We start from the raw sequence: 27,392 nt of genomic DNA, 5'->3' as shown, positions 1-27,392 counted from the left end.
CAGAAAGTGTGTTTTTATTTCTTCCCTCTTTGATTTTTTTTTTTAATTTGTGCTAAACATTGTTATCAAGACAGTCTTGAAAACATGAGCTGAATACTACCAGATAGAGTACTTTTTACTGTCATTGTGTAATCCACTAATGATATGTAGAAGGTTAAGGTTCTCCGTGAACTCAGGTGACTGTTAACATGGAAAATTAAAGTCACCTCAATTTGAAGAAGTACTTAATATCTTAGAAGGCAATTAAAGTCACATTTTACATGGCAGTACTATTTATTAAATCACTACTAATTCTTTGAGAAAAAAAAAAGTTTAACAAATGAAACAACCCAAATACCTCCAAATTAATTTTCATTGGAAGAACTCACTAGAGAAAAAAAAAAACGCATTTACAGAATTATTGATTTTTGTAAATATACAGATTTTTTTCATAAACAAAACTATCTGGGAATGTAATCATAGCAATTGCTGAATGCCAAGATCTTGCCACATTAATCATGCACAATTTTTTGAAGTGCAGGACGCTTTCTTTTAAGATTTCTAATGCTGACTGTGTTTGCCCTTTGACCAGTGCTGGTGTGATCTCTTAAAAGGCTCCTAATGTTCTGAACTTTGAATTTCATTACATACCTCCCCTGTAACATATTTCTGCCTGCAAGGAGAATGGTTCAAAACCTTCTAGCATTTTTTTCTGTGCCCTGACAAGCGAGGTACCACCTTTAAAGATCAGTAATCTGTTTCTTTTTTAAGGTTGTTTGACTGAAAGCTTAGCAAGTGCCCCCAGAGAGGTGACCTCCGCAATGAATGCACACACACACTTCTTCAATTCTTCATGCACTGAGGATGTCAGTAAACAAATGATGTACACTTCAGAGCAACAGATACCACATGCCTGTGACCTTCGGGAAGACTGTTCACCCGCATATCACTCAAATTTGGGCCAAATTTTGACTGCAGGTGACTGGGAAGAGCAGCAGCTGCTTTGCCATGTATTGTGCTGTTTGAAAATGCCTGTCTTCAGAGGATAAACACCACCCAACCAAGTGTGACCGTAAAGGTTTAAAATCACACCTGCTGCATTTACAAACGACTTGCTGGACCTAGCAAGAAACCTAATGGGGCTCTGGCATCCTTCTGTGTAAACAACACAAAGCTTCCGTGGACTTAAAATCCCTTCTTCACCCCATCCAAAGAAATGTTAACCACTGCCTGAGTGACCTGATCAGCCCTGCTCACCTTGCAGCTTATTTGCATATAACCCTTAAGTGATCACTTTTGCTTTATCTCATGACAAACAAAATATTGTCACAGGACCGATAGGACTTTGGACCTGGATGGGCAGAGGAGGACAATGCTCTCTGGAGTTGATCTCAGGCCACAGCCCTACTTCTTTAGAATCGCTGTGTCTGTGAGCAAGCCTACATGTGAGACCAAACCATCCGAAATAAATGATCGAGGCACTGAGCTCATACTTTGGGGTGATCCTGCACTAAGAGATGTGACAGCCCACCGCTGCCCCAAAATCTGGGGCTGACTGGCATGTCACATGCCAGTGAAACACATTCAGGCTTTGAGGTCTTATGACCGATGTCACTGTTTTCAGATAGGTTTATGAAGGAACTGAAAACTCATGAGGTAATGTTTATGTTTTAAGAGATGCTTCTTGTTTTTAGAGAAAAGCTGCATCAGGGAACCTTCCAAGTTTTGACATGTTTTTTTTTAGCAAGTATGTCTTTCTGCAACATTTGTCATCGATAATCACAGAATTGTAAGGGTTGGAAGGGACCTCAAGAGATCATCAGGACCGACCCCCCAAAGTATTTAAGGCTGAAAGGAGGCCCTTTGGGCTTCAGTTTTGCAACTACGTCTCCTGTCCTTGTCCACACCAGCCTGCTCCAGACTTGCAAGGTGCAAATAGTTCCCATCTAACCAGCAGCACCACGGCTCCGCATACAGCACCCCCGACACCCAACTGCTGGGAAAACGAGGTGTATGCACCAGAGACGGACCAGTGGCCACCAAACACTGCTGGCTCACACCATAACAAGCCAAAAGCGTGACAGGGGAGTAGCCCAAGCAGTTTGGGCTCAGCCCACCAGAGGAGGCTGCGAGCGGGGGGCAGCGCTGGAGCCCCCTCAGCCACCACCGCCTGCAGCGGGGCCGCCCCCGAAATGGCGGCGCCGCCGCCCGCCTTCCTCCTCCCGGCGACAGGGGCGGGAGCGGGGCTGGCGTCCCCACCGAGGACACTCCTCCGGCGGAGGGACGAGTCCTCCCCTCCCGGCCCGCCTCTCGGTGTCGGGCAGGGCCGGCACAGCGGGCCGAGGGGCCGGGGGCCAGCGGCGGAGGGCAGGGGGCGGCCGGCTGAGGGGAGCCGCCGAGCCGGGAGGCAGCCGGGGCGGGCAGGTGTAGCGGCGGCAGGCTGAGGGGTTCCTGAAGGGAGATTAATTAAAATTACCGCGTGCTGCTCGAGGTGGGTGTTTTGTGGGTGTTTTATGGGGTGAAGCTCGGACTTGTGCCCTTTCGGGGTGGCTGGCACACACTGGAGCTGAGCCTGCAGGTACGACAGTCGTTTTGCTTTCTTTCGGTGAATGCTCATGACCTTTTTTATTTTATTTTTTCCTTTTTTTTTTTTTTTTTTCTCTGGTGCACAGATTTAAAAGCCGAATCCCGAAATGAGGAAGGTTTTCTTCGTGGAGCCGGTCATTTTCGTCTACATGTTTGCTTCCTACTTGACCAGCCCGGTGGTGCAGCAGTTTATTTACCGGCGGCTGTGGGAGGAGGAGTACAACTCCACTTTCATTAGCAGCAGCAATACCAGTTCCTGCGAGCAAAACAAAAGTAGCCCGGCTTATATCAAGCAGAAGGTAAGAGTGAGGAAAAAATACAGCTGTCAGTATACGAAATGAAACTTTCAGCCAATAGGCGCTGCCTCAACATAACCTCTGTGTCTATAACCTTATTTAACCTTGTATGTGTAGAAAAGCCATAGATTTGCAAACTGCTATCGTTTTACTGTCTCCTTGCTCTTGTGTTGCACTGTACATAGTTGTCATGCTTTAAAGACTATGAATTATGTCCAGGAAGACACAGATAAATTCATCTCTTAATGGTTGAAAAACATCTTAGAGGATCAGGCCCAAGCTGGCACTGGCCTTGCTTGTCAAAGTACACAACTGAAGGCTCCCCTTCCAGTAACTCCAGTAACAGTTGTACAAGTGTTTATGCACCACTGGTAGTGACTGCAACTTCTAGTCTTCTAGATAAATATCTAGTTTACCAATCATCCCATAATTTTCAGGAATAAGGTCCAGTTTACAATGTATGTATATCAGAAGAATTCAAAGAATGAAAGGATAGGGGTCAAAATATTTTTTTTTCTAATTTTAAAATGTGAAAAATGACTCCGCTAATCTTTGCACAAACAAATACAGTTGATGTTTAACCAGTCAGAAAATCACTTGTCTGCCTTGTTGAAATACTAAGATGGCACAATGACAGCATCTTATGGTCAATTACATTTTTAGCACGTTTTCATGGTCTAGCATGCTGGATAACCAGATGTTGATTGGGATCTCTGCTGTGGTAATTCAGTGCAGTTTTAATGCTAAATGTAAGGGCTGTGGGCTGTCAACAGAAGAGGTGTTCATACTGCACTTCTCCTTTCCTTTCTTTCCCGTTGTTCTCCCTTCTTCACTAGATACCTTCTAGAGATCTTCTTCACTAGATACACGTTGTATCTAGTAATTATTACAGTTAGAGGTTACAGCTTGGGTGGGATCAGAGTGCTGGCTCAACAGAAGGCTCATCATTTTTCGAGTTCATGTTTGTTTTTCTGAAGCAGCGAATTGCGCTGACACACTCTGTAGCCACATGATTGCAGAATCTAGCACGGGGATGACAGAGGGAATGTATTTACAGAAGGATACAGCAGAATTGTCCTTGGCAACAACAGCTGGGACTTGGACTGGATTAAGGGGAACATGAAACTACATAGTAGAGTCAGAAAAGTAGGTGGTTTGGACTGTAAATTACACAGAATATGGAGTTAAATTACACAGAAAATGAAGTTTATGGAAGCTATCAGCCAGTATTCTATGCTGCTGAAAGGGTTTGCTGCAGTGTCACAGGTAGCACTAGAAAATTTTAGTCACATCTGAGATTTGAATCTGATGTGATGTGTATGCACAGGACTGAACACCTGAGCTTATCAACCTCATTTGTCATATATAAAAGAAAATTTCAAATGGTACATGGCTTCCATTGAAGGTAGTTAAAGAAATAGTTCAGAATTTGTAGCACGGAGTTGGTTCTTCCTCAGGTGACACAAGTAGAAAGAATTTAAAAATAAAAAGGTGAATAGAATTCCAGTCCAGCATGCATTCTGGGCTGCCTGATCAGCCAAGGGAGGTTATATATGCCACTCATTAGAACTGATTTGGAGATAATAACCAATGATTGGCTCCATAATGCTTGTATGTTCCTCCCCCAGAGTGTTTTTCTTTAGTGTCGTCTCCTCATTTGGTGCTGTATGTGGGCATTTTGTCATATGGTGTTGTGTCAGTGCAAAGGGCAACTATAAGAATTATATGTGGTGCTTGCAATTGCAGTCACAGATCCCATCAAGAAACCTACATTTCACAGACATTTCTACGCTTTGCATTTGCTAGTACCTCCTAAATTCAGCCTGATCTTCAAATTGAGATCACAGATGTTTCAGGATATAAGGCTTCATTTCTGTTTTGGCAAAACACTGAAGCAGAATGCTTAGTTTCACCTGAATTTTAGATGGTGTCTCTGATTGATATGACAATGAATTTACAAATTACACTATTTGGGGCCTAAAGGAAACAAAGTGTGTTTTCTATAAACAAAGGAAACGATACTTGAAAATAAAAGTCCTTAAGGATGGTAGTTGAGTAATGGCCAATAGAACTTCTTTGTTTCCCTTTCCTGACAAATTTCCATTCCCTTCATTTATGCGATTGTCCACAGGCCATGAATTATTGAACAGTCACGCTCTTGTCTGGATGACTAGCCTGTATTTTTGTACCAGACTTGTTACCACAGTATGCAAATATAAAACGCTCAAAACAGCCATTAATTTCAGCAGAACCTGGTGTCTGTGCTGAGCAATAATCCCGTGTATGGTGAAAAGGGTAGCTCCAGTAATGCAGTCCCATGCACTTTGCTGATGATATAAGTAGGTGTTTTGGATTTTCCAAGACCCTCCTAACTGAATTATATATAAACACACTATAAATTTTACTGTTGGGAATGTTTGGTGTTAACTTTTAGAGGGACAACTCTTTTATCAGTTGGTTTAGTTTAAGTCCTTCAGTTTTGAGAATGGAGAAGTTTGTACTAATCTCATCTGTTTCAAAACAGAACGTAAAAAGAAATTGAAGTCAAAATCACTTGAAGCCTGCAAAGAGAGCAGACTCTAGTTCAGAATGGATAGTCTTGGCAGTTTTTAGATTGATTATTTTTTTGGATCTGAAGGAACCGTAGTAATTTTTATAATAAATGAAAAGTAATTAAAATACAAGCTGGAACATTCTAATCACTGGCTTGAATAATCATTTTTTTCTAGCTCAGGAAGAGCTGTACTATTAATTAAACATTGTTTATCACTTAGAACACACGTTTTCTGTTGTCACTCACTAATATTTTTTAATTTAATGAGCCTGTCTATTTATCTTATCCTGTACATTGTAGCTTCAGGCAAAACACTTCTCCCGTAATTTAATTCTTATATAAGTGAATCATTTCTTCATTTTCTTGCTTTTAATTTGGAAATCTGTATTTTTGAGAATTACTTCTATGCAGCGTGAATGTTTTTTTTCAGAGTAGAGTGAATTTACAGATTAGGATGACTAGACCTTTTTAGTTACATTGACTTTTTAGTTACATTTTTTTAGTTACATTGACTTTAGTAGTTACAGGATTGTAAAGGAGCTGAGGGTTTGAGCAGTCATTTTCTGTATTAATTTCTGTTGGCTTTGTAAAAACTTGAACGGGTGTAGTCAAGTTCCTTACACTCTTAACAGGAGTTTTTCTTTACTCCTGTCTCTTAGTCATCTTGTCAGTAGGCAGCGAGTCATTTATGTCAGCAGGGTTACGGTCACTTGGGGTATCTGGATTTGTAGCCACCTTCTTTATGTTGCACTCCTACTTCCTAAACTATAAGACCCAAGTCTTTGTTGTTTTCTTCCTCCCATTTCATACTTATTTATGTTTTAGTGATATTTGTCTTGTACGGTTAACATCGTTTAGAATAGATTTAGTTCGATTTAGCTAGATTTAGTTTTATTTCCAGTATACTAGCATTTCTGTGATGGTCTTGTCTTAGAACCTGATACTAGTAAAGAAGCAATGCCTGCAACAATGCAAGAGTTCTCTTTGCCTGATATACTGTACAAAAAGCACAGCCTGTTAAAGAATGTGTTTTGTTGTTTGTTTGTGGTTTTTTGTTTGGTGTTTTTTTTTTTTTTTTTTTCAGGCTTTATATATGCCTTTACTCATTGCCCTGGAGTTGCCTGTGCTTTGTTTGCTACGCCCCATTTGCTGAGTTGCTTCCCTTTGCATTGACACTATCTTTTCAGAGCAAATAATGTCCCTTCCCGTGCTAGTCCTGCTGCCTTTCTCCTTTGAGTTTAGTAGTTTAAATTGCTTCCTTTCCTACAGCTTTCTTCTCTGGGCTGTCGGGCTTCCCACTGCACTGCTATATTCTGTAGACAGAGGCCCCCAGCACAAGAAGGACAGGGATCTGTTAGAGTGAGTCCAGAGGAGGGCCACAAAGATGATCAGAGGGCTGGAGCACTTCTTCTATGAAGAAAGGCTGAGAGAGCTGGGGCTGTTCAACGTAAAGAAGGCTCCTGGGAGACCTCATTGCAACCTTTCAACACTTACAGGGGTCTTACAAAAAAAAACAGATGGAAAAGGACTCTTTACCTGGGTAGATGATGTTAGGACAAGGGGGAATGGTCTCAAACTAAAAGAGGATAGGTTTAGACTAGACCTTAGAAGGAAATTCTTCGTTCAGAGGGTGGTGAGGCCCTGGCACAGGCTGCCCAGAGAAGCTGTGGATGCCCCATCCCTGGAGGTGCTCAAGGCCAGGCTGGATGGGGCTTTGGGCAACCTGGTGTGGTGGGAGGTGTCCCTGCCCATGGCAGGGGGGTGGAACTGGGTGGGCTTTAAGGTCCCTTCCAACCCAAACCTTTCTGTGATCCTATGTTCCAATGGCTTCCTTACCCACTGCATATAGGCCACATTTCATTCTTTGTTCTCAAGCACAGCCAGCAGGAATGCAGAGTAAAGTTCCCTGCTTCCCCCCCAACATCCGGTACTTGTCCCAAAATCTGTCAGCAGGGAGGGAGTTGAAGATCAGAATATCATTTTCCATCTCAGTTTGTTCAGTCTAAATGTTTTTGACTGTTCCAGGGCGGCTACAGTGCTGGCCAGCAGACATCATGAATCCTAAGGTAGTCAGATACCATCAGAGAAGAACATAAATTACTCTAAAGTGTTAAGGGACTTGCAGGCTTTCCCTGAGTGCCTCAGCATGAGCTTAATTTTCCTCTTGCAATAAAACCTTATATCTTGTAAACAAAGGAAGATGTTGAGCTAGAAACTGATGGTCTTTGCCTGTAAATATAAATAAGTATTCATAAGGCCTTTGGCAGCCTTAAAAATTGCCCTAAGTACTTTCCTGAAAATTCTGGTGCTTTTTTTTATATCATTTGGAAGCTTCTTGGTGGGGATTGTGTTGGCTACAGAGGAAACACCAGAAACTTGTAAAACAGATGGCTTAAAGACAGGCTTAGAAGGCAGGAAAGACTTTCATGCCTATACTTTTTCCTGATTCTTGGAGAGTGCAGCCCCCTGCCCAGCTCCGTGTGACGCCTCAGAGAAATGTCAGAGAGTGACTTTGCTCCCTGCATCTGAAGGTTTTATTTTGTGGGATGATTCAGTAGGAAGGGTTTGTGTGAACGAAGTTACAGCCTTCTCTGCTGCTGCTCTTTATTCTGGTCTGCTTGTTCTCTTTGAAGGGGCTGTTGGGACTGCTGTTTGTCTAGCCTGCATGAATATATTAAAAGCATGATCTGAATCCTTGCATGCTTGTAATTGTTTAAGTGTAGCATTATATATATATCTATGTTTACAATGTATTACACTGTTAACTGTTATTTTTTGTTTTCTCTTTGCAGGGAGTTCAAGAAAAGACTTCTCTATTTAATATGCAGCTGGACTTAACTGCGGCAGTTCCCAGCCTTGTAGTTGCCTTTATCATTGTAGCTAACGGAGATCGCCAGGGACGAAAAAGATCTTTAGTTTTACCATCAGTGGGAGCTTTGATTGCAGATATTTTCCAGACTTTAATATCATATTTTTCCTTGCCACTCTCTATCCTATTTGCGGCTACGTTTATTTCTGGACTGTTTGGGAGTATGGCAACTTTTCTTGGAGGAGGCTTTGCTTATATAGCGGATCTGTGTCACGATGAGAAGCAGAAAACAACGCGAATAGCTGTGGTTGACTTGATTTTTGGAGTTGTATCCGGGTTGGCAGGACTGTCTTCTGGCTACATTTTAAGAGAAATGGGTTTTACGTGGACATTTGGGACGGCATCTCTGCTTCATGTTGTCAATATTATCTATATTATATTTTTTCTGGAAGACACAGTAAGCATATCTGAATCCCAGCAACAAGCACAAGTATCTTTTAAAGAACTTCTAAAAGAAACATTTTCTGGAGTGTACATGCTTTTTAAAACTGCCCCGTCTAAAAAGAGAATTTTAATAATTGTGTTACTTTTTACATTTATGACTTACTTGTTTACCGTGTTTGGTGGGAGTTCGCTTTTTACACTGTACGAACTGAATGAGCCACTCTGCTGGAATGAAGTATACATCGGATACGGAGCAGCTGCATTCACTTCTGTCTCTCTGACCAGTTTTTTAGGAGTTTACTTTTTTTCAAAATGTCTCAAAGACATTTATATTGTATTTATTGGGATATTTTCTTACGTTGGAGGAATAGTCATGGCTGCCTTTGCCAAAACAACACTGCTCATGTTTCTAGGTGAGTTCAGAATCATTCAGTCCATGCTCAAAAACATAAAAGAAAATAGTACTATGTTATCTTTAGCAAGTGTTGGTAGATATTGGATGTACCACCTTGAAAGGATCATAATGAGGTAAAATATACAAGGTTGGGTCATGCCGATTTAGGATTTAATTAAAAAATGAATAGTGTGGAGAGTGAATTACTTGCTTATGTTTTGGGTTTAGTGCCATATAGACATATTGGATTTAGGAATTTACAATTCATTTACCACGTGTCTGTAAAATCCTGGATTTTTATTACTTTGATGTCTCACTACTGATTCGTTGCTTTACAGTAAGAGTGCCATCTTTACTCTGCCTTATGCCTGTTCCTGTTCTCCGATCCATGCTGTCAAAAGTGGTTCTCCCCAGCGAACAGGGTGAGTGGGATTTGTTTTAAAAAAATATATATAATAAAATGGTATTTCAGAACAGAGATGCATCAAGGTTACTTTTAAACAAAAAGATATAGAATTGGTATTTCAAGACTGTTTTTTTTTTTTTCCTTTAAGTTCATATAATATGGCCCTATGTCATGATACTAATGGCTTTTGATTTTGAAGTTAATATTAAAAAGTTGTGTTTAAAACTACTGCAAGTTTCAACCTTGAAAGGAGTTAACTGATCTGGAAATAAAGATTATGGAGAACACAAAGCAGAAAAATGTTTGAGATTAATAGAGATATTCATTGTAAATGTGACATGTAGAACAGGTTCTACATTCACAATATTTTTGGTAGAGAAAGATAATGCTTTTGTTATTTTATCAATGTCACACTTTGTAATTTAGAAAGGTAGGCATTAGGTGGCTAAAAGCAAAGGCCTTTTGGTACTTGTACTTGTCCCAAGGGATATAGCATATTACTTCCAGAGGTACTTTCTGTAGTGGAACACAAACACACAAAAAAAAAAGCACGTGAGGCCTCAAAATGTGGCTCTCATGTCTCATATTTTGCTGTGGCCAGATTTTGAGGCACACAGACCATCTAGAAGCATTCTTGTGAGTTGTTTGGTTTTATTTTTGAAAAAGCATTTCTTTAGATGCTGAAACAAAGATGTCATTGTACTGAACAATGCTAACATACACTTGGTTTTGCAGTTTCTTGGCATTCTTCAGAGCTTTGGATTCTTGAGTAGTTTGATGCAGGGGTCAGGTTGCCTCTTGCCACCCTTTTCTGCTTACCTGTTGTGATTTTTGTTACAGTCCCATGAACATGAACGCAGCTTGGGAAAATGTGTTTAAAAGTACACTGATGAGTTAGACTGACATCCCAGTGGGTAGTTCAGCACAAAAAAAAAGATTGCTTCTTTCAAAAACGAGAGGGATATAGTTACGTGCTGAACCAGCAGTCTTTGTTACTTTTCATTCCAAAGAGCCTCTTCCACATATAAGGACAAAAATTAGGGAAGGAGGAAAGAAGAAAGGGGAGAGTGAGAACAGAGAGGCATACTGGAACAGGTAAAGCATGGAGCTGTGGGGAGGATGTTGAGTGAGGGTGAACAGCTTGTGTTTCATGTAAGTAGATTCTGTAGCATAGGTATGGTGACAGGATAGCAGCAAAGAAGAATAGTTTTCACTAGCAAAACTTTTTTATTTTCATTTTAAAAGTCTTTTGTAGGAGTCCCCATGGAAGACACTTCCATAGCAAAGACATGTTATACATAATATATCATATTATATAGCTGCTTGTTACTTGCAAACTTGCTAAAACATTGCAGCTAGAGAGATCTTTTGAAACAAGTTTTAAAACTGTAGTACTTTGAAAGGTTTTCTGTTTTAATTTGTTCTGTTTGTAACCCATTCATTTGTTTTTGGCAGGTGCTGTGTTTGCTTGTATTGCCTGTTTAGAAGTTGTGACCGGCACTATTTCCCTTTCAGTTTTTAATGTTCTCTATGCAGCTACCGTTGCATGGTTTTCAGGCTTTAGCTTCCTCTTCTCAGCAGGCTTTTGTCTAATTCCACTGGGTGCACTGTGGTGAGTACATGGCAGGAGGGTCCTTCTGGCTGCTTTTACTAGTGATTTCTGTTTTGACGTGAGTTGAAGCTGAATGGCTTAATCCATTCTCAAACTTCACTATTTTCTAATGTACTGAATGTAATTTGTGTAGCCTTCCCTTTGGTTTCCACCGAGTTACATATAGCTTATATACATCAGGCCTATGAAAGGTGCTCTGAGACTTGTGTGCAGGGAGCTGCTTGGAGTGGGGCAGAGCTGAGACTAGGGTAAGATGTCTTCCACTTGGGGGACAGGACAGGACAGGAGGGAGGGAGCCCCAGCTGTGGAGAGCTGTTTTGTCTCATGAAGCTTGTGATCGCTTCTCCAAGAGCTGCTGCCAGTTGCTGTAGTTCCTGCTGCTTCTCTCTTCAACACCTACCCTCCAACACCTTGCTGGAGATTTCCCACAGTCAGTCCAGTTCGAGCCCTGATCCAGCTAGCTCCTCACAAATTCATGCTGTGAATTTGTCTCCTAATTCCCCCAAACTGAAATTTGTCCTGAATTCACTACGGGATGGATATGCTGTACCCTTGACTGCATGTGTGTGCCTTCCTTTGGTTTGAGACTTACACATGCGTTCCACACAGAACTGAAGTAACAGATCGCTGTAAGGCCACGAGCGTAGTTTTGCAGCCCTTGTAGGTGCTAGTGGGGTTTATAAATATGACCAAACACCCAGTAAATTCAATGGAAAGCTATCTTTTCATGTCATTGGTCATGGATACATTGTGACTCAGAGCCATTGAAACCTGTGAAAGGTCTGCACTAACTTTAAGCCCCATGTGAATAAACCTCTAGACGTGTTTAAAAATACTACTCTATAGTACTTGCATATAATCATATTTAATGACCATCTAGTCAGTGAAAGATCATTTTTCATGAGTATTCACAAAAGCTGAGTTCACTTTACGTTATTTGAGTATAAATTATGTCTTTTTAGGATGCTGGAACATAGATCTAAATGGCAAAAGGATCACTTCATTAAATAGATTTATACTAAGAAAAAGAAAAAAGGTTTTTATCTTAAGAGGATAGTACTTCTGCTGGAGAATTGTATCTGCAGCAGAAGCGTTTACCTTGCAGAAACATCTTGCTTAGCCTTTGCCTCAGTCACCTTTTATCTCTACATCAGCTGCATTTTCAGTTTTACATGGGCAGTGATTGTGCTGTAAATTTGGCACAATTCACATACTTTCAAACCTGTTCCTGCATGACCACAGTATTTTACTCAGTTTATTCAGAGAAGTTGCACAAATGGCATCTCAAAAGAAGACTAAGATAGTGGTGGATCTCAGACCTTATAGAACTGAAGGAAAGGGGCCTTGGGCTGCAAGTGGAGAATACTTTTTAGTAAGGTAATAAAAGTAGAGAAGTTCAGTTTTATGGCTGTAAGTGTTTTTGTTTTATGAAATATTAGTTTAGTTCAGTGCTGCATGGTATAAAAAAGTTTCTGTTAAATCAGTATTCTCTCCTGAGAATGTCCTGAGCAAAAGTTAACAACTACTTACTATGAAATCACATCATCCTGCAATGAAAACTAGTCCATCATCATGATAAATTTAGGAAAGCTATTTATCTTTTTCTTCCATCATTATTGTCTCAAATATCCCACCCTTTCAATAACCTCTCTCTAAAACCTTTCTTCTGAGTGTGTCAGGTAATCTTACTGTTTGACAGGAATGAGCAGGAATGGTATTAGTTCTAGTTTGTAATAAATAAGGCCTGGTAGTTTAGTGCTTTTCAGACAGCAGAAATGATTTCACATACTTTGAGTAATAAGGGGGATGAAATGTCATTGCTTTTGTTTACTAAGATATGTCAGCTGCTTTGTGCTGCAGAAGATGGCTGTAACAGAACTATCGGGTGTGTTTGTTGCTGAATCAGCACGCTATACTGAAGTATCTCAGCTAAAGATATCTGTCTTATCTGTGTCTTGCAGCTGGCTTCTGTGCACAAGCTGGAATGGGGAGGACTTGGCTCTGCTTGTACCTGACGAAGTATCCAGCATAGACAGTGTTGATAGTTGAACAAAGGATTCAGCTACCTGACTTTTATCTGACATGCAGTGGCAGAGACCACATGTCTTATCAAGACCACAGAGAGAACACACAAGTTGCAGATGAAATCTACAACTAGCACTGAATTGGTAGCACTCTATATCCAGTCTCTTTTTAGCACTTAGATAAAACAATCTCCTGTACCTAACTATGCAAGTAGGCTGGCAATGGAGATTTTCATGCTGCTTTCAGCATGGAGAAAAAGTAAGGTAGGATGACACTCTTTCGCCACTTACCCATTCTCAAGTATGAAAACGTCAGCTGGGGATTGTGATACATCTTCTATCGTTCTAAGTGGGGTGACAGAGATAAGTTTATCAGCCCCTTACCCAGAGGGTGTTGGCAATTCTCCTGAAGCCGCTGGAGCTCATGCCAGCTGTGCGTGCAGCCCACTATGTACATCTGAAAAGGTCTGTCTTAACTGGGGAAGTCCACAGAACTGTCTAAAATTACTAAACCTAAAGGTACTTTTTGTTTTCTTTCTGAAAAACTGGAAGCAATACTTGTACCTGCTGTAAGGAGACTGCTCTGCAGTTAGCAAAGAATGTTTGTGCAAGTTTAATGTATGATGTGTGGACCTCGCCTGTGACTTAGTTCTTAAAATAGATTTTCACGCAGAACTGCCATACTTAGAAAATTTCCAGCTTGCAGAGTGTGAAGTTAGGCCTATGCCTACATTTTACAGAGGCCATATTGCACATTTATTTTTACATTATAAATTTCTCATTGTTTTTTATATATTAGGGACTACATACAGACAAGTCTATTTTTTGTCCCATAGATGTCTTCCAGCTAAGCTGGCTTTAATGAAGTTTTTTTTTTTTTTTTTTTTTTTTTTAGTGAAAGGCTGTAATAGAATTATTTTCAGAAGATCTTTTATTATTTTTTTATTAATTAAAAAAAAATCTGAACCACATATCTAAGCATTTGCAATGAATGCAATAATTTATTAGCATTTGAATAGCATTTCTTATCTCCCAATCGCTTTACAAATGCTATTGTGAACCTCCCTCCACAATAGATACTATCCTCCCTGTTTCAGAGACAGAGAAATCAACAGAGAGGGCCACAGTGCAAATCGGTGAGAGTGCTAACCCTAGAAATCAATCTCTGTGTTGATTCTTCAGCTTTTTGTTTGAGATATGTAGAAACTAGCCGGAGCGTTAGCTTCTGGAATACACAGTACAGCAGAAGTGTGAATGTAAACACCATGTTGAAGACCACAGCCATGTATTGTTTTCAGAGCGAGTTTTACAGCCAATATTGTCCTCATCCCTGAAAGTACAGGTAGGTAGTATGTGACTTTCTACTCCTACAAACGACTAGGTAGAAAAATCAAAAGAACAGTAAGTGGTTGACATTTACAGGTGGAAAATTCTAGGAAAACAACTGTGATATGGGAACTGACTTCGCTTGCACAGTGTGTGATAAAAATGAGGACAGCCATGAGGACATAACATATGCTGTGTTATCAAAGATCTACTTACAGCCATTAATACTTGTCCCATCAAAGAGTACTTCTCAGAGGTACTCTACCAACAAATATTAGCACCTCATCATGATGATGCTATTGCAGATCCTTTCTGTTTGAACAATATTGTTTCCATACTGCACATCCTGGTCACTGAGATGTTTGCAAGAGGGGTCAAATAAGGTAAATGAGAGTTTATATTATCCATGAAATTGTAGAATGGCTTAGGTTGGAAGGAGCCTTAAAGGCCACTCAGTCCTAACCCCTTGCCATGGGCAGGGACACCTCCCACCACACCAGGTTGTCCAAAGCCCCATCCAGCCTGGCCTTGAGCACCTCCAGGGATGGGGCATCCACAGCTTCTCTGGGCAGCCTGTGCCAGGGCCTCACCACCTGAATCCAGGAGAATGCTATTAAACATAGCCTGCCCTTACGTTTCTGTCCTTACGGACCAAGGCTGACGTTGCCAATTTAAGTTCATTAGCTTTTTCTAGCTAGTTTATATACTAGCCAGTAAATAAAACTGCTGAACTCTCTTCTGAGGTGTCCGAGTTGCTGATAAGTTGCTGAAATGAGCTGAGTTTTAGAATAATCACTGGGTCCAAAACATAGCAAGTAATTGGAAAGAGTTTAAGAATACACTGATGTAAGGGATTTCAGCACAAAGACTTCATTGTCATCCTTTCCTCTTCATTATGCAGTTTTGTAAGACTTCATGAAATTAACTGTTTTGCACAAAATGCCTGGAAAAAGTAAAAACAAGTGAAAGGGTATATGCCCTCACTTCTTCAATGCAGACCTCTGCCAGCTCTCTACAGGTAGCAACAAAGCAAGCCAGTTCCACAGCAGCATTCAGTTTGAGGATGAGAAGGTGCACGTGCACTTTGGGAATGGCTTTGATAAGGTTTGATTTTGCTGTATGAAGTATTGGCTGTTTGCAGAGTATTTCTGGTGGACACAGAATGTGAGTTCAGATCAATGCACATCAATACAAATTGTGTTATTAAAGTGCATGGTACAAACTGAGGAAATTAGTTACTAATGTGCTTCATATTATTAAATCAAAATCCTCCAAGTTTGTTGTAGTTGTTTTATTTCTATACAAATGCAATTATTTTGACAAATTAATAGCAAAATTCAGTCTTTTGAACTGTGTTGTATGTAGCTCTTGATACGGCTTTTGACAAATGCCCAACAGGAGGACAGGTGGAGTAATGTTATGTAAACAGAAGCAGCAGCACTATGGCATCGTCTATTTTTGCAGTGATAACAAACAAACAGTGTTGCAGGAAGACGTGTTTCTGCTTTCCTTCAGTGCTGGGGAAGAGGCAAGGCTGCTGCCTGGAACATCAGCACAGATAGGAGATGGGGAACTGCAGAGCAGGGGCAGTGTTGCTGCCTGCCAGAAGTCAGGTCCAGGACATGGGTAGGAAGCTTGTGACAGCTTTAAGCATACTGAAAAGCACTTGGCCTCAGCCCTGTTTGACTCCCATTACTTTAACAGCATACCACATAAATTCTTAATGTGCCTCTTAAATAGACCATTTGCTTTCCAGCCTGGCTAACCCTTAAAAGCAGCTTCCTTCAGGCATGATGAACAATGAAACTTCCTTGCTCTGAATATGGCTCGATCTCACTGAAGATAAAGTATACTAAACCTTGAACAAAACCACCTAGAAATTAAGGCAGGCTTCCTAATATGTCCACTCTGCTTTCACTAATGAGAATCTCTACTAAATTACTTGTCTTCATGTAGTTTTGCTCAGGTGCAACAGCATCCAGCTTTCAACCTGCACCAGGAAAGGCTGACCAGCTACATATGCAGAGGCAGGGAGTTTAGAAAGTAGCAGGCCTTGAACAACTGGGCCAACTGTTTTCTGCACACCCATTCCTGGAACACTGCCAGTAGGAAGGCAGACCTGAAAATCCTCCTACGGTATCTTAAATCATCCCAGACCTGCCTAGGTAATCTCTTAGCCTTTCTGGCCTGACCCAGTTTGCTGTACAACAGCTTACTCTTGCTTTATACATAATTGCCAAGAAACTTAAGCCACTTGTAAATTAGCAGCCAATCCCACTAGCCAATGAAGTATACCAGCTCATTGAAAGAACAGCAACATAAGATAGTGAGTAGGTTTGTCCTTTCATGTTAAATTTATTCGTCCCATTGTTTAACTTCACTGAGGCAAAAAATACAAGTCTTAATTTCTATTTCATAGCAAAAACCTCTAATCTCTCCAACTCTCAATAGGCAATTTTAAGTTTCACTCAAATGAATATATATAAAGCAAATAAAACAACCAGTAAAGTACCTTGTGTTGTCTCACTTTTTAACTTGAAATGTTTTGCAATAAATACACAAAAAAGCACTGCAAGATTTACAGGGGGATAAAACTAGAAGCTTTTGTTTGAGATTTTGGGATTGTGAAAGGAGGTTTAGAGCAACATCTCTGCAAAAATGATCTACAACAGGACACTAAGTACACTTACCACTCTTCCTAAGAATAATCGAAATCTGCTGGATAAACACATTGTTTCAGGCTCCCTGTAGATACAAGACTAGTCCTTTTGAACCACAGACTTTTTTTCCCCATTAAAAAAAGGGATCACCAGTGCATAGTATCAGATAACACCTGAAATAATATAGGAAAATCTGGAAAAGATGAAGTAATATTTAAAATCCTAATCTGTAAAATCCTATAAACTGCCTTACAGATTTATGATGCATGTGTATGCATATATGACATCAGAATTAATTGTTACAACCTTAAGAACAACACCCACACAAGCACACACACACTTTCCAATGGCCCACTCCTTGTTAAAAAGTTTAAGTACAGGTCTTTCCTTCCCCCTTTATTAAGGCCTTATCTTGGTAAACCCTCAACATTTTCTCATCTAGTACCCCTGTATCTTCACATTCTCGCTGCAGCAGCTTTGTTAGGTACTGTCACAGTGAAGCAGCATTCTTTATTTCTGAACACTGACATACCAGATATAGCTGCTCTTTTTGATTATGTCCCCAAATGGATTTTAAAACACTTTTTTAAACTCGAAGTGGAATTTACTTCTAGTTTCAGAAACCAGAATATCCTCTCAGAAACGGGTTAAAAACAATCCAGACCTTTAACTCCCTTCATACAGCAATACTTCCAATTCTGCACAACACTTCAATGACTCACTCATCAACTGCCACCTTAACAGGAGGGAGAAGATGTATGTAGCAGGATTCCACCGGCAGAGCAGAAGTTAAAGACCTTTAAAGTAGCGGCAAGAAAAACGAACAACACTGTGTTGCGGACAAGAGATTTTTGATTTGCAAGTAATTATATTTTGGAACACAACAGTATTTATAGCAAACCTTTATTCAATACTTTAAAAAAAGTGTATGGAAGTTTTCATGAACAAAGAGTTACTCAATGGAAAACACCTTTTTTCCCCTTAAAAAGTTCTTCTGCAAGAACATCCATTAAATGCATTTACCTACAATAACCAGTTTTAAAATGCACGGGTATTTCTGGATTTCTTGTATACACAGATAGGATTTCCATAGTTAAGCTATTGTCCTGAGCAGTGTATGAAGAGACATCATTTAAACTATTTAGTTACAGGACATTTATATAATTGACAACAAGCACAGAACAATTTATAGACTTTAAACATTTAATGTGCCTCTTCATCAAGGAAGGCAAGTGATACCTGTATGACTGCTTAACACTGAGTGTCAATTTAGTAATCGTGTATTTAGATCTGCAGTATAAAGACATGCACAAAACGTTTGAGGAGTAGATTTTGTTACAATAAACCAAGCTTGTATTCCATCATCATGTGTGGCTCCCCCATAACCTCACTCTGTGAAGGATCTGAAAAAAAAGTAAACAACATTAGGCTTTTACTTTGCCACAAAGACCAACAGGAACTACAAAAGATAAACCATATTCAATTTTGGAATTTTTTTCATTGTAATGGTTAGTGCAAAAATTATTTGACTGATTCTTGACAGTGCTGTGTAGTGCAGGTCTGTCTAACTCATATGCCTCTGTCCAAAGCAATAATCAGATAACCAACGCACCTTCAGTGGAACACGGGTAAGAGTATTTTGTGAAGGGGTAGGGGAGAGAACAATTCAAGTAAAACCAAACATTATTACATAAGCACCATCTCCTTTATCTTGAACCTTCAGGCTGAGTTTTGTGTCTAATAAATAATAAAAAGCAACTCTGGCCAAAGCTCTTCCTCAAGTGCCATACATTTTTTCAATGCAACTTCTCTGAGGTCTAGCACAGTAGGAGCTCACACTCCAGCCCTTCTGCTAGTTGGGACATACTTGTGGTTTCTCTTCTCCTGTCAACTGCCTTTTTTTCCACAAAAATTTTATGTCCTTAAGTATCCTTGAGATCTCCACTCTATGAAGTATGGTTCATATTAGCCAGTATATTCAAAGGTTAGCAGGCAACATGCAGATGACACAAGACATGCCAATTACTGACAGCATGAACTTCATTTCCATATGAAAGCCAAGGCCAAAAATAAAAAAAAATGTTGCACGCAAATCTTGAAAGAAAAGTACCTTTCTTTGCAGGTGTACTTAACTATTTTTATTCCCCCATAACTAAGGTATCTTAGTACTTTTCTGATGTTCATCCAGAGACACCAAAATTACCTAATATAGCTCCCTGTGATAAATATAGCCTTCCTGTAAACAATTTTAACTAACCACTCACTCCGCAGCACTCTATAAACATGCGACAGCTTGTTACAAGCTATGGCAAATACCAAACAATTTATAGGAGCTTGGTCATCGCTTCACCCCCTGAACCACGATCACCTGAGATTCCTTCCCCTGCTCCCTGTAAATCCATTCCAGAAAATAACAACACATTTACCCTGTCTCTAGATTCCCACTTGCTCCTTCATTATTCCATTTCCTATATCCCTGTCTTTTTCTATTCTCCAATCCCACCACCTCAAAACACCCTCTGCTTCCTCTTATGTCCTTGAGTGCTGACTAGACAGAAGTCAAAGTCACTTTTTTTCCCTTTAAACTATTTTCCCTGGCTTATTCTATTTCACACGTACTGTCAGTCAGTAGCACATCATACAGCTGTTAGCTGTTGAATTAGTATGCAGTGGTGGGAGTTCCATTAGTTCAGTATCTCTTCTTATGCCTTTCTTTCTAATAATAGAACTTATAAAAGCTTTGTATCTTCGTAACCTCTGCCTGCCAAAATTTGCATAAGTAGTTCAAAAATTTCTGGGGAAACAGGCATAAAATGTAAGCTACACATTAAAATACATAGTCTTCTACTCCTTAATAAAGCCAGCCCAAAAGCAAACAGATTTATTCAGTATTTCAGAATAATTTCCACACAGGTAGCAGCTGAACTACATCTCTTCCTCCTTCCCCTGGTGCTTCTTTACCTCTGGGAATTCAATTTTTATTTGTATTTTGCATGTTTAAAAGATCTTATACCCTAGAGGCAAAGAACTTCACAGTTCCCAAATTTTGCCTTTAAATGTTTCTATAACATTAAAGCAAAGTATTTACCATTAAGAATATCCTCGAAACCAATGCATTCATCATTTCCCCTTAGAGTATCCACTGCCATGTTTGAGCTGTGAAGAAAGGGGAGACGCTGGGCCTGTAGAAAGACAACAAGAGTTAAAGTTTTTGCAAAACTGAAATTGAGATTTTTGGATTTCTGCCTGAAGTGACTGAGAAAAGAAACAGTCACCTCTTTGTCTGACCACAATGATGAAATAAGAACTACTGGCACACATCAATATCAAAACCTATCCATCAACACCATCTTGTGTTTTTATCACTATTTTGAAAACAGCCTTTTACTTGATTTGTAGATTTCACTGCAGTGCAGCTACTAGTAGTCAAAAAAGTTGTTTCTGTCCCCTTCCTTCATCTGTTCCCACACAGCTGGCAAGAGTCTCTGCAACACATCTACAGCCTGGAGTCAGTTTTGGAGACTGACCTTGCAATGTTTGGAAACCACATTCTATTTCCCATGTCTGACAAGTCAGAAACACAATGAAAGAACTATACCAATTTTCATACCTAATCATAATCCTCCTTACAATTAAACTAAATCTATTTCTCAGATCCCGTACAGTTTTTAAGCTTTAAGTCCACTCCCTGTTACTTTCAAGCCTATTTTCTGTGCCCTTCACCTACAGTATTACAACAAAATCAAGTGGTTACATACAACATTCAGACTAAGTCTTCAGAGAATGGCAGATCTGTCCTCACAACTGCATTCATTACTAGTGGTACAACTAATAAAGAGACCTCGGTTATACCAGGAATGCATTTTACAAACAGAAGCATCACGTAACTATCTCTTTATACAAAAAATATTAAGATCTCCATAATACCCTATAGTACAATTGTCAGAAGTTCAAATACACATACTATGTATTCCCTTAAATTTTAGGTGAAAGGTGAAATTATACCAAAAGGGAGCTTATATATATCTAACATGATACATAAAAGCCAGCAGTGAACAATGTTCTAGCCACCATATTGCCCCCCATCATCCCCAGAAACACCCCTGGAGACACTTTCAATATCCTTGTCCTCACCTGTCTCACTTTCTACCATGTGCTAACATCAATTAGAAAAATAATGTTCTCACAAGAGAGCAACATTGAGATCAAGGGACGTTTTCTTACATTCTGTTTGCCTTTTGCATCTTCAGGACAAGAAGTTTCTACCAAGTTTCACGTCACTCACTGCGGTTCAGCAGCAACTGATCCGCAGGAAGGAAGTATAAAATTAGTCCTAGTCACTTAGAGAAACAATTCATAATAGCTTGACTACCTCCAACAAGCCCCAAAAAAGTTCACTAGGATCACTGAGATCTCTGTGTATCCTAAGGGACAAAATCAGCTACCATCCACTTACTCTCCAACCTAGGAAATAAGAAGGAAGAGGAGGCAGCCCCAGCTTCCCAATTAAAAGTTAAAACCTGTGAACTTATCTCTCTGTAGACCTTCCCTGATCTTACAAAAACAGCTGCAGAATAATAATGACAAATTTTCTGCTTCAGTTTTCACATAACCTCTATATCCACTCCTACACCACTACCTGCTTCAGACCCTTAAGGTCTCCTTTCTCTACAGATGCAGAAATTGCTTCTTATGAAGGTCTCATGCTCCACACAGGGGAGTACTAATTTTAGAATTAATACTCAATTCCTCCTGCTTTTCTCTGAAGGCTTACAAGGAAGCTCATCCACAGAAAACCCAGAGTGCTAAACACTTAACCACACAAAAAAGAACAGCAGCTGAAAGCCTTTAGCATCTTGACTGATCTGGACATTATGAATTGCAAAAGTTGCTTTTAAACAAAAGCAGTTACATTAAAACCTCTTTTGGAAACAAAGCGGTTGTATTTCAAGACACAAAGACATCTTTCCAGATAAAAACTCCTCCAATATTTTTAAGTTATATCAGTTAGATAAAAAAGCCTACCTGTTTCACTGCTCTGAGTTCCATCTGCAGCTTTAAAGGTGCATGGAGTCCTTGAATATTTCTCAGCGTGGCAAAGTTTGTTTTATCTTGATTTAACTGGAACTATCACAAACAACATTTTTTAGAAATAACTACTTTCAAGTACAATTATAGAACAGATTTGTGACATCCTTCTTAAATGAACATGCTTATGACATTTACATGTAAAAATCAGGGATACCATCACATAGAATTGAAATGCACATGGAAGGTAGCAATGCACTAACATCTGTTTTATAAAGCTAAAATTGAGTTTTGCTAGATTTGATTATAAATCAGAAGTGGCAATTTTATTTTTGTTATTTTTAAGTATCAGGACATGTAACTCCACCAAGTGGTGGAGTTGAGCATTACTTTGCTACAATATTACAAGCATAGAATCTAGTAATTTAGTGAAAAGTATTTATGGGTTCACGGTCTGAAAGCCTAGAAATGAAGGTATGTGGCAAACATAAAGACAAAACAGGAGGATCAGCTTTCCAGATGTGAAAGGAGTGCCTAACTACCTAACTACAGAGGCAGCAAACACAGCCTTTAAAAGGCTACACCTTACTGGGTAAACCACAACTTGGAAGCCCGCCTACAAACTTGAAGAGTCACAAGTGGGAGGTTAAAACTTTATTTAAGTTGCCAACAATGTTACTTCCATACATAAAGTGTTACTGTTGCTAACCACCTTCATTTTGTTAAAAGCAAGGCTTTGCTCTTCACTTGCTGCTGCATCAAGCAGCCCCATCAACCACATTGCTAATTTAAAATCCCTAAGTAGTTAAGGGTGAAGGAGACTCCATGTAACACTGTACTTACATTTTTTTCCGACAACTCCAGGGGGTGGCTGGGCAACAACTCACTTCTCACACTTGTAAAGCTAGAAATGCAAGGAAGATTTGAACTTCAAAAACTTAATCAGGATACCAATTTAAGTTGCATTCCAAACTAACCCCAGATACAAGTATCAATCCTCAGAGAGGCAAGACAGGGGACTGGTACCGTTTGAACTATTAAAAAGAATTAATGCTTGATGGTGAAAAAGCAAATAAAAGCTATTTACAGCACTACCAGAAGACCAAAAAAAAAAATGTTAAAATTCAGACATATTTTTTCCTTAGGTTTTAAGTTCAACAAAATAGAGCAACAGTTGTTCTTGTCTCCCTTCAGAAAGGGAAAGCCATTAATAAATGACAACTGCATAGGTTTAGTTATGTCCCAGCTACATATCTGATTTTAGAAGTCTCCAAGCTTTTGCAGCTGAAATACATGGTGTGTTTTAGGCATACTTAGATTAATTTTTATATCAGCGCTGAAATTAACCACTTCATGCACTGCTACAGGGCACTTTTATACATGTATATTACAACTATATTTCATCAGTATTTCATACTGATTAACATTTGGACATCACTTTTCTAAAAAGGAGCAAACGGGTGGAAATCCATTAATACTACCTAGATGTCAAAGTGATGTTTAACAAAAATTTTAAGATTGAAGGACCATCTAACTAAACACACAGGCTTCAGGCTATGGCATATGAAATACACCTGCCAAGAACCTTCTTTGAAAAACAGAAGTTTAGTACACGCTTTCTTCCTTTATCTGAAGTTCAACATCAGCTATAGCACAATTTAACAACAATAAGCAAAGCGTACCCTCTGCGCAGAAGATCATGACCTTCAAATGAGCCAGAAGCTGAAAAATCAGTAATTGGGATACTGTCCTTCAACAGAGAAGCAGCTCCTCTGGAATCCTGGAACACAAAGTGAGGATTACTTTAGTAGAACCAGCCTCCTTTTGCATGTGCTCTTAAGACCTGGTAAATGAAACAAATTGCTAAAAGGCTTCCCAAACTACTAACACACAAGCCTTAGACTTCACAGTCCCTTTACAAAAAACTTCCAATAAGTTCTTTCAGAGAGTCTAATGACAGCTAAAGGTAATGATGAAAAGTTTGGGGGTTCTGGTTAAAACAGAATTTCGCAACTACCCCTTGTTTGTTCCCACCCTGGGCTGTGAGGATGAAAAGGAAGATGGAAGGTCACACTCAGCTGATGGAGCAGACATCTCTGAGCATTCATTTACTTCAGTACAGACACAATCACGTAAGATGTAATTGAATATGGACAAATGGTTTAAGGCTCACATAAAGAGGAAGGTGTGCTCAATCATTCTGATATGTTAGTTCATCGAAAGAACAAAGATGAAAGAGTAACTTGTAGCAGAAGATGAGAACACCATACCTCCACTGATATGCAATGTAAGGCCATCTTAATCCACACCGCTAACTTAAAGCTAACCTGTTTGGTTTTACTGAGGCGATTTTGAGATTGTTCACACAACGTGCCTCAGCAAGAGAGCAACGAATAATAGCCAATAACCTAATAGTTATTAGAAAACCCCTAAACAACGGTTATAATATGCATAAATACATATGGACTTGGGGTGCGGGTTGACGAGAAGCTCGACACGAGCCACCAATATGTAATTACAGCCCAGAAACCCACCCACACCCTGTGCTGCACCAACAGCAGCATGGCCAGGTGGGTGAAAGAGGGGCCTGTCCCCCTGCGAGGCCCCCCCCGAGGGCTGGGACCCCCCTAAGAGCCATCCCCGAGGCCCCACCAAGGCCGCGCCGCCCCCGTGACTCAGCACAGCCCCACCACCCCCCAGCGGGGCAGCCCGAGGGCCGGGGCAGGCCTTGAGGCACCCTCCATCCCCTCATGGAAAGGAACTGAGGCGGCAGCGCCACCCCCAGCCCCTTCCTCCCGCTCCCGGTGCCGCCGCCCCGCCCGCCCGCCGCGCTCACCATCTTGGCTCCCCGCTCCCCGCCACTTCCGCCTCCTCCCCCCCGCCACTTCCGCCCCGCCCCATCACGCGCGCGGGGAGGGCTGGGGGGCGGGGCCTCGTGGCCGGGGGGCGGGGCCTCGTGGGTGGGGGCGGTGCTTGGAGGTGGGGCGGGGCTGCTGATGGCGGCCGGTGGGGGGGCCGCCATGATGGGGGCCGCCATTATAGGGGAGGCATTGGGGTGGCCATTAGATGTATGGCCATTAGATGTGTGGCCATGCCAGGCCATTAGGCACTGCAAGGGGCGAGTGCTCCCTGTTTCTCCCCTCTATGGCCATTCCTGTGTCCCTCCAGCCCTGGTGCCATGAGATCACACCAAGGTGACGATGCTTGATGTGATGCTGACGGGGAAATATGGCCTCAGGGGAGACCCCTGGGGGGCAGCACAAGATGAATGTGGGGTGTCAGGGTGTGCTGCCCACCCCGGGCAGCCCTCAGTTAACCGCTGCACCAAAAGGGTTTTGAGAACTTCAATAAAGGCTGCTGTGTTAGTGGGCGTTAATAGCCATAATAACAATATGGTAACTCCCTTAATGTTAACTTCTACTTAAAGAAGTCTAAAAGGCTTCCTGGAAGCCATAAAGGTTGCCACAGGTTTTGCTGCAAGGCTCCAGATGTACACCTGGCCTATCTATTTTACTTATTTCTTCTGGGACTTGTAGTTCACTGAAGGCCTTTACAGTTTTACCCCAAATTGACGTGGCACTAAAAATTTCATATGTGACAATTAAACATTACATCGTGTACACACAAAAGAATGATATCAACAAGAGAACATTATATATGTTTCCATGGCACGCAGCTTTGCATAATAGTTACTCGGATATGCATACCCTTTAAACTCTATTTTCCTCTTGAGCAAAATCAGATCACCACTTAGAAAAAAACACGATCAAAGTTCTGGCCCTTTGTGTTAAGGTCTGAGGCTGAAAGCACAGACTTCAAAAGAATGGGAATGGAGGTTTGGGCTTTTTTAAATCAATTTTAGGAAAATGGGTACCACAAAGGTTTCTCTGATCTTATAATGGGTACTCAGATATTGTGGTGCTGGATTCATTATTATAGAACAGAAGTGAATACAGAAAAACAAGTCAAGTTCCTGTTTAACTGCAGCGTACAGAAAAGCTAGGTTTGTCACTAAATGTATTTATTTATTGACTGAGTTTGTTGATCAGGATATGACTAGAGATGAAACATTTAACTTTCAAAGTCATTCTTGCAGGACACAGACAGGATACAGTCACTCCATGTACATTTTTGACATCACTGCAATCCAGTCGAGGCTGCATAACATAAAAGAGCGTACATTGCAAGAAAGATCTGGTTTTCCTTTAAAGACAGGCTTTCACGCTAGGGAAAACTTCCAGACATAAACACAAATCATGCACATATTTTCTCATCAAATTATCAAGTATTTCAGATTTGAGGAATGCTTCTTTTAATGAACCTTACAGTGAGTATCTCAACAGCGGATGGCTGTAGTAGTATCTCATTCCTATCTGTGGCTCTGCTGCAACTTAACACGAGTTACATGAGCGATTGTCAGGCTGACCAAGCCTTTGATGAAAAAAAAAAAAAGAGCGTGTGGTGAATGATGAGTGCTTCAGCTACTCAGAAGCAACGGGCATGGCTGTCCTCAGTGCTGCAGATGTTTTCAAGGCTGCCCCAAAGCCAGGCTCACCGCAGCACAGACGGCAGCCCGCAGGCATGGCCCCAGGCATGAAGCTGGGCTGCAGAAGCAAGTCGCTGGCCTGCAGCTCTGTCTGTCTGTCTGTCTGTCTGTCGGAAGGCATCTTCCAGGCTGATGGTAATGGCGTGGAAAGTGGGATGCTGCTCAAGAGGCCGTTCTTTTAGTGTTTGTGGACACTCTAAAATTAGTGTGGAAATAACTACCGCTCCTCTAAAATTACTATTTTTGCAAAGTTGAGGTGGTGAACTCCACATGTTGCTCTTAAAGATAACCTGAAAATTATTATTATTTTTTTAAGAACAATTTTTTTTCCAATGTTTTTCATAGGAAGGTCTGAAATGTGTGAATGTTTTAAATTCTTTTCTGCATGTTTTTTACCTCAACATTTTTGGAATGTCAAATATGGTCTCTTTGATTTAGCTGGGGAACTTCCCTAAGGTTTCAAGAGATATATAGACCATGAATTGTTTTATCTTTTAGAAATGGGGAAAATGGGGAAAGTACCTACTCTTTAAAAAAAAAAAAAAAAAAAAAAAAAAAAAAAACATTCTTTGCTTCAAATGCTCTTTTAGCGGTTAAATTGGTATTAACAAACATAAAACCTCATTAAGCTGGGTTTTAGACAGTCTGACTTAAGGTAAATTCCTGTTTCAATCACTTAGCTATTTCCTGCCTGGATCCCAGCATGGCATCATTTCACACGAGGTCTA

The 27,392-nt window shown here is 40.5% G+C and overlaps 2 protein-coding genes across 3 annotated transcripts; one reads left to right on the top strand and one right to left on the bottom strand.

Moving 5' to 3' along the window:
- The first annotated feature begins 2,409 nt into the window (after window positions 1-2,409).
- SLC46A3 (solute carrier family 46 member 3) lies at window positions 2,410-14,394 on the top strand. 2 transcript variants are annotated; one of them, XM_084283190.1, is made up of 6 exons: window positions 2,410-2,470; window positions 2,652-2,864; window positions 8,208-9,081; window positions 9,401-9,484; window positions 10,924-11,080; window positions 13,042-14,394. In XM_084283190.1, the coding sequence occupies exons 2-6, from the start codon at window positions 2,673-2,675 to the stop codon at window positions 13,127-13,129; spliced, it is 1,395 nt and encodes a 464-aa protein (XP_084139316.1). In that variant the 5' UTR covers window positions 2,410-2,470; window positions 2,652-2,672; the 3' UTR covers window positions 13,130-14,394. The 2 variants fall into 2 exon arrangements, with proteins under 2 accessions (XP_084139316.1, XP_084139317.1); XM_084283191.1 differs by lacking the exon at window positions 2,410-2,470 and adding an exon at window positions 2,488-2,557.
- A 3,581-nt stretch (window positions 14,395-17,975) lies between these two features.
- On the bottom strand, window positions 17,976-25,023 carry POMP (proteasome maturation protein). Its single transcript, XM_084299430.1, has 6 exons — window positions 24,955-25,023; window positions 23,801-23,898; window positions 22,962-23,022; window positions 22,116-22,217; window positions 20,179-20,272; window positions 17,976-18,493 (listed from the first exon to the last, which is right to left on the bottom strand). Exons 1-6 carry the CDS (start codon window positions 24,955-24,957, stop codon window positions 18,426-18,428), a joined length of 426 nt encoding a protein of 141 aa, XP_084155556.1. The 5' UTR covers window positions 24,958-25,023; the 3' UTR covers window positions 17,976-18,425.
- Between the last annotated feature and the right edge of the window lie 2,369 nt (window positions 25,024-27,392).

Source organism: Netta rufina, assembly GCF_964035555.1.
Source record: "Netta rufina genome assembly, chromosome: 1".
NCBI lineage: Eukaryota > Metazoa > Chordata > Aves > Anseriformes > Anatidae > Netta > Netta rufina.
Note: the sequence above shows the minus strand (reverse complement) of the source record. Positions and strands in the feature narration are given on the sequence as shown.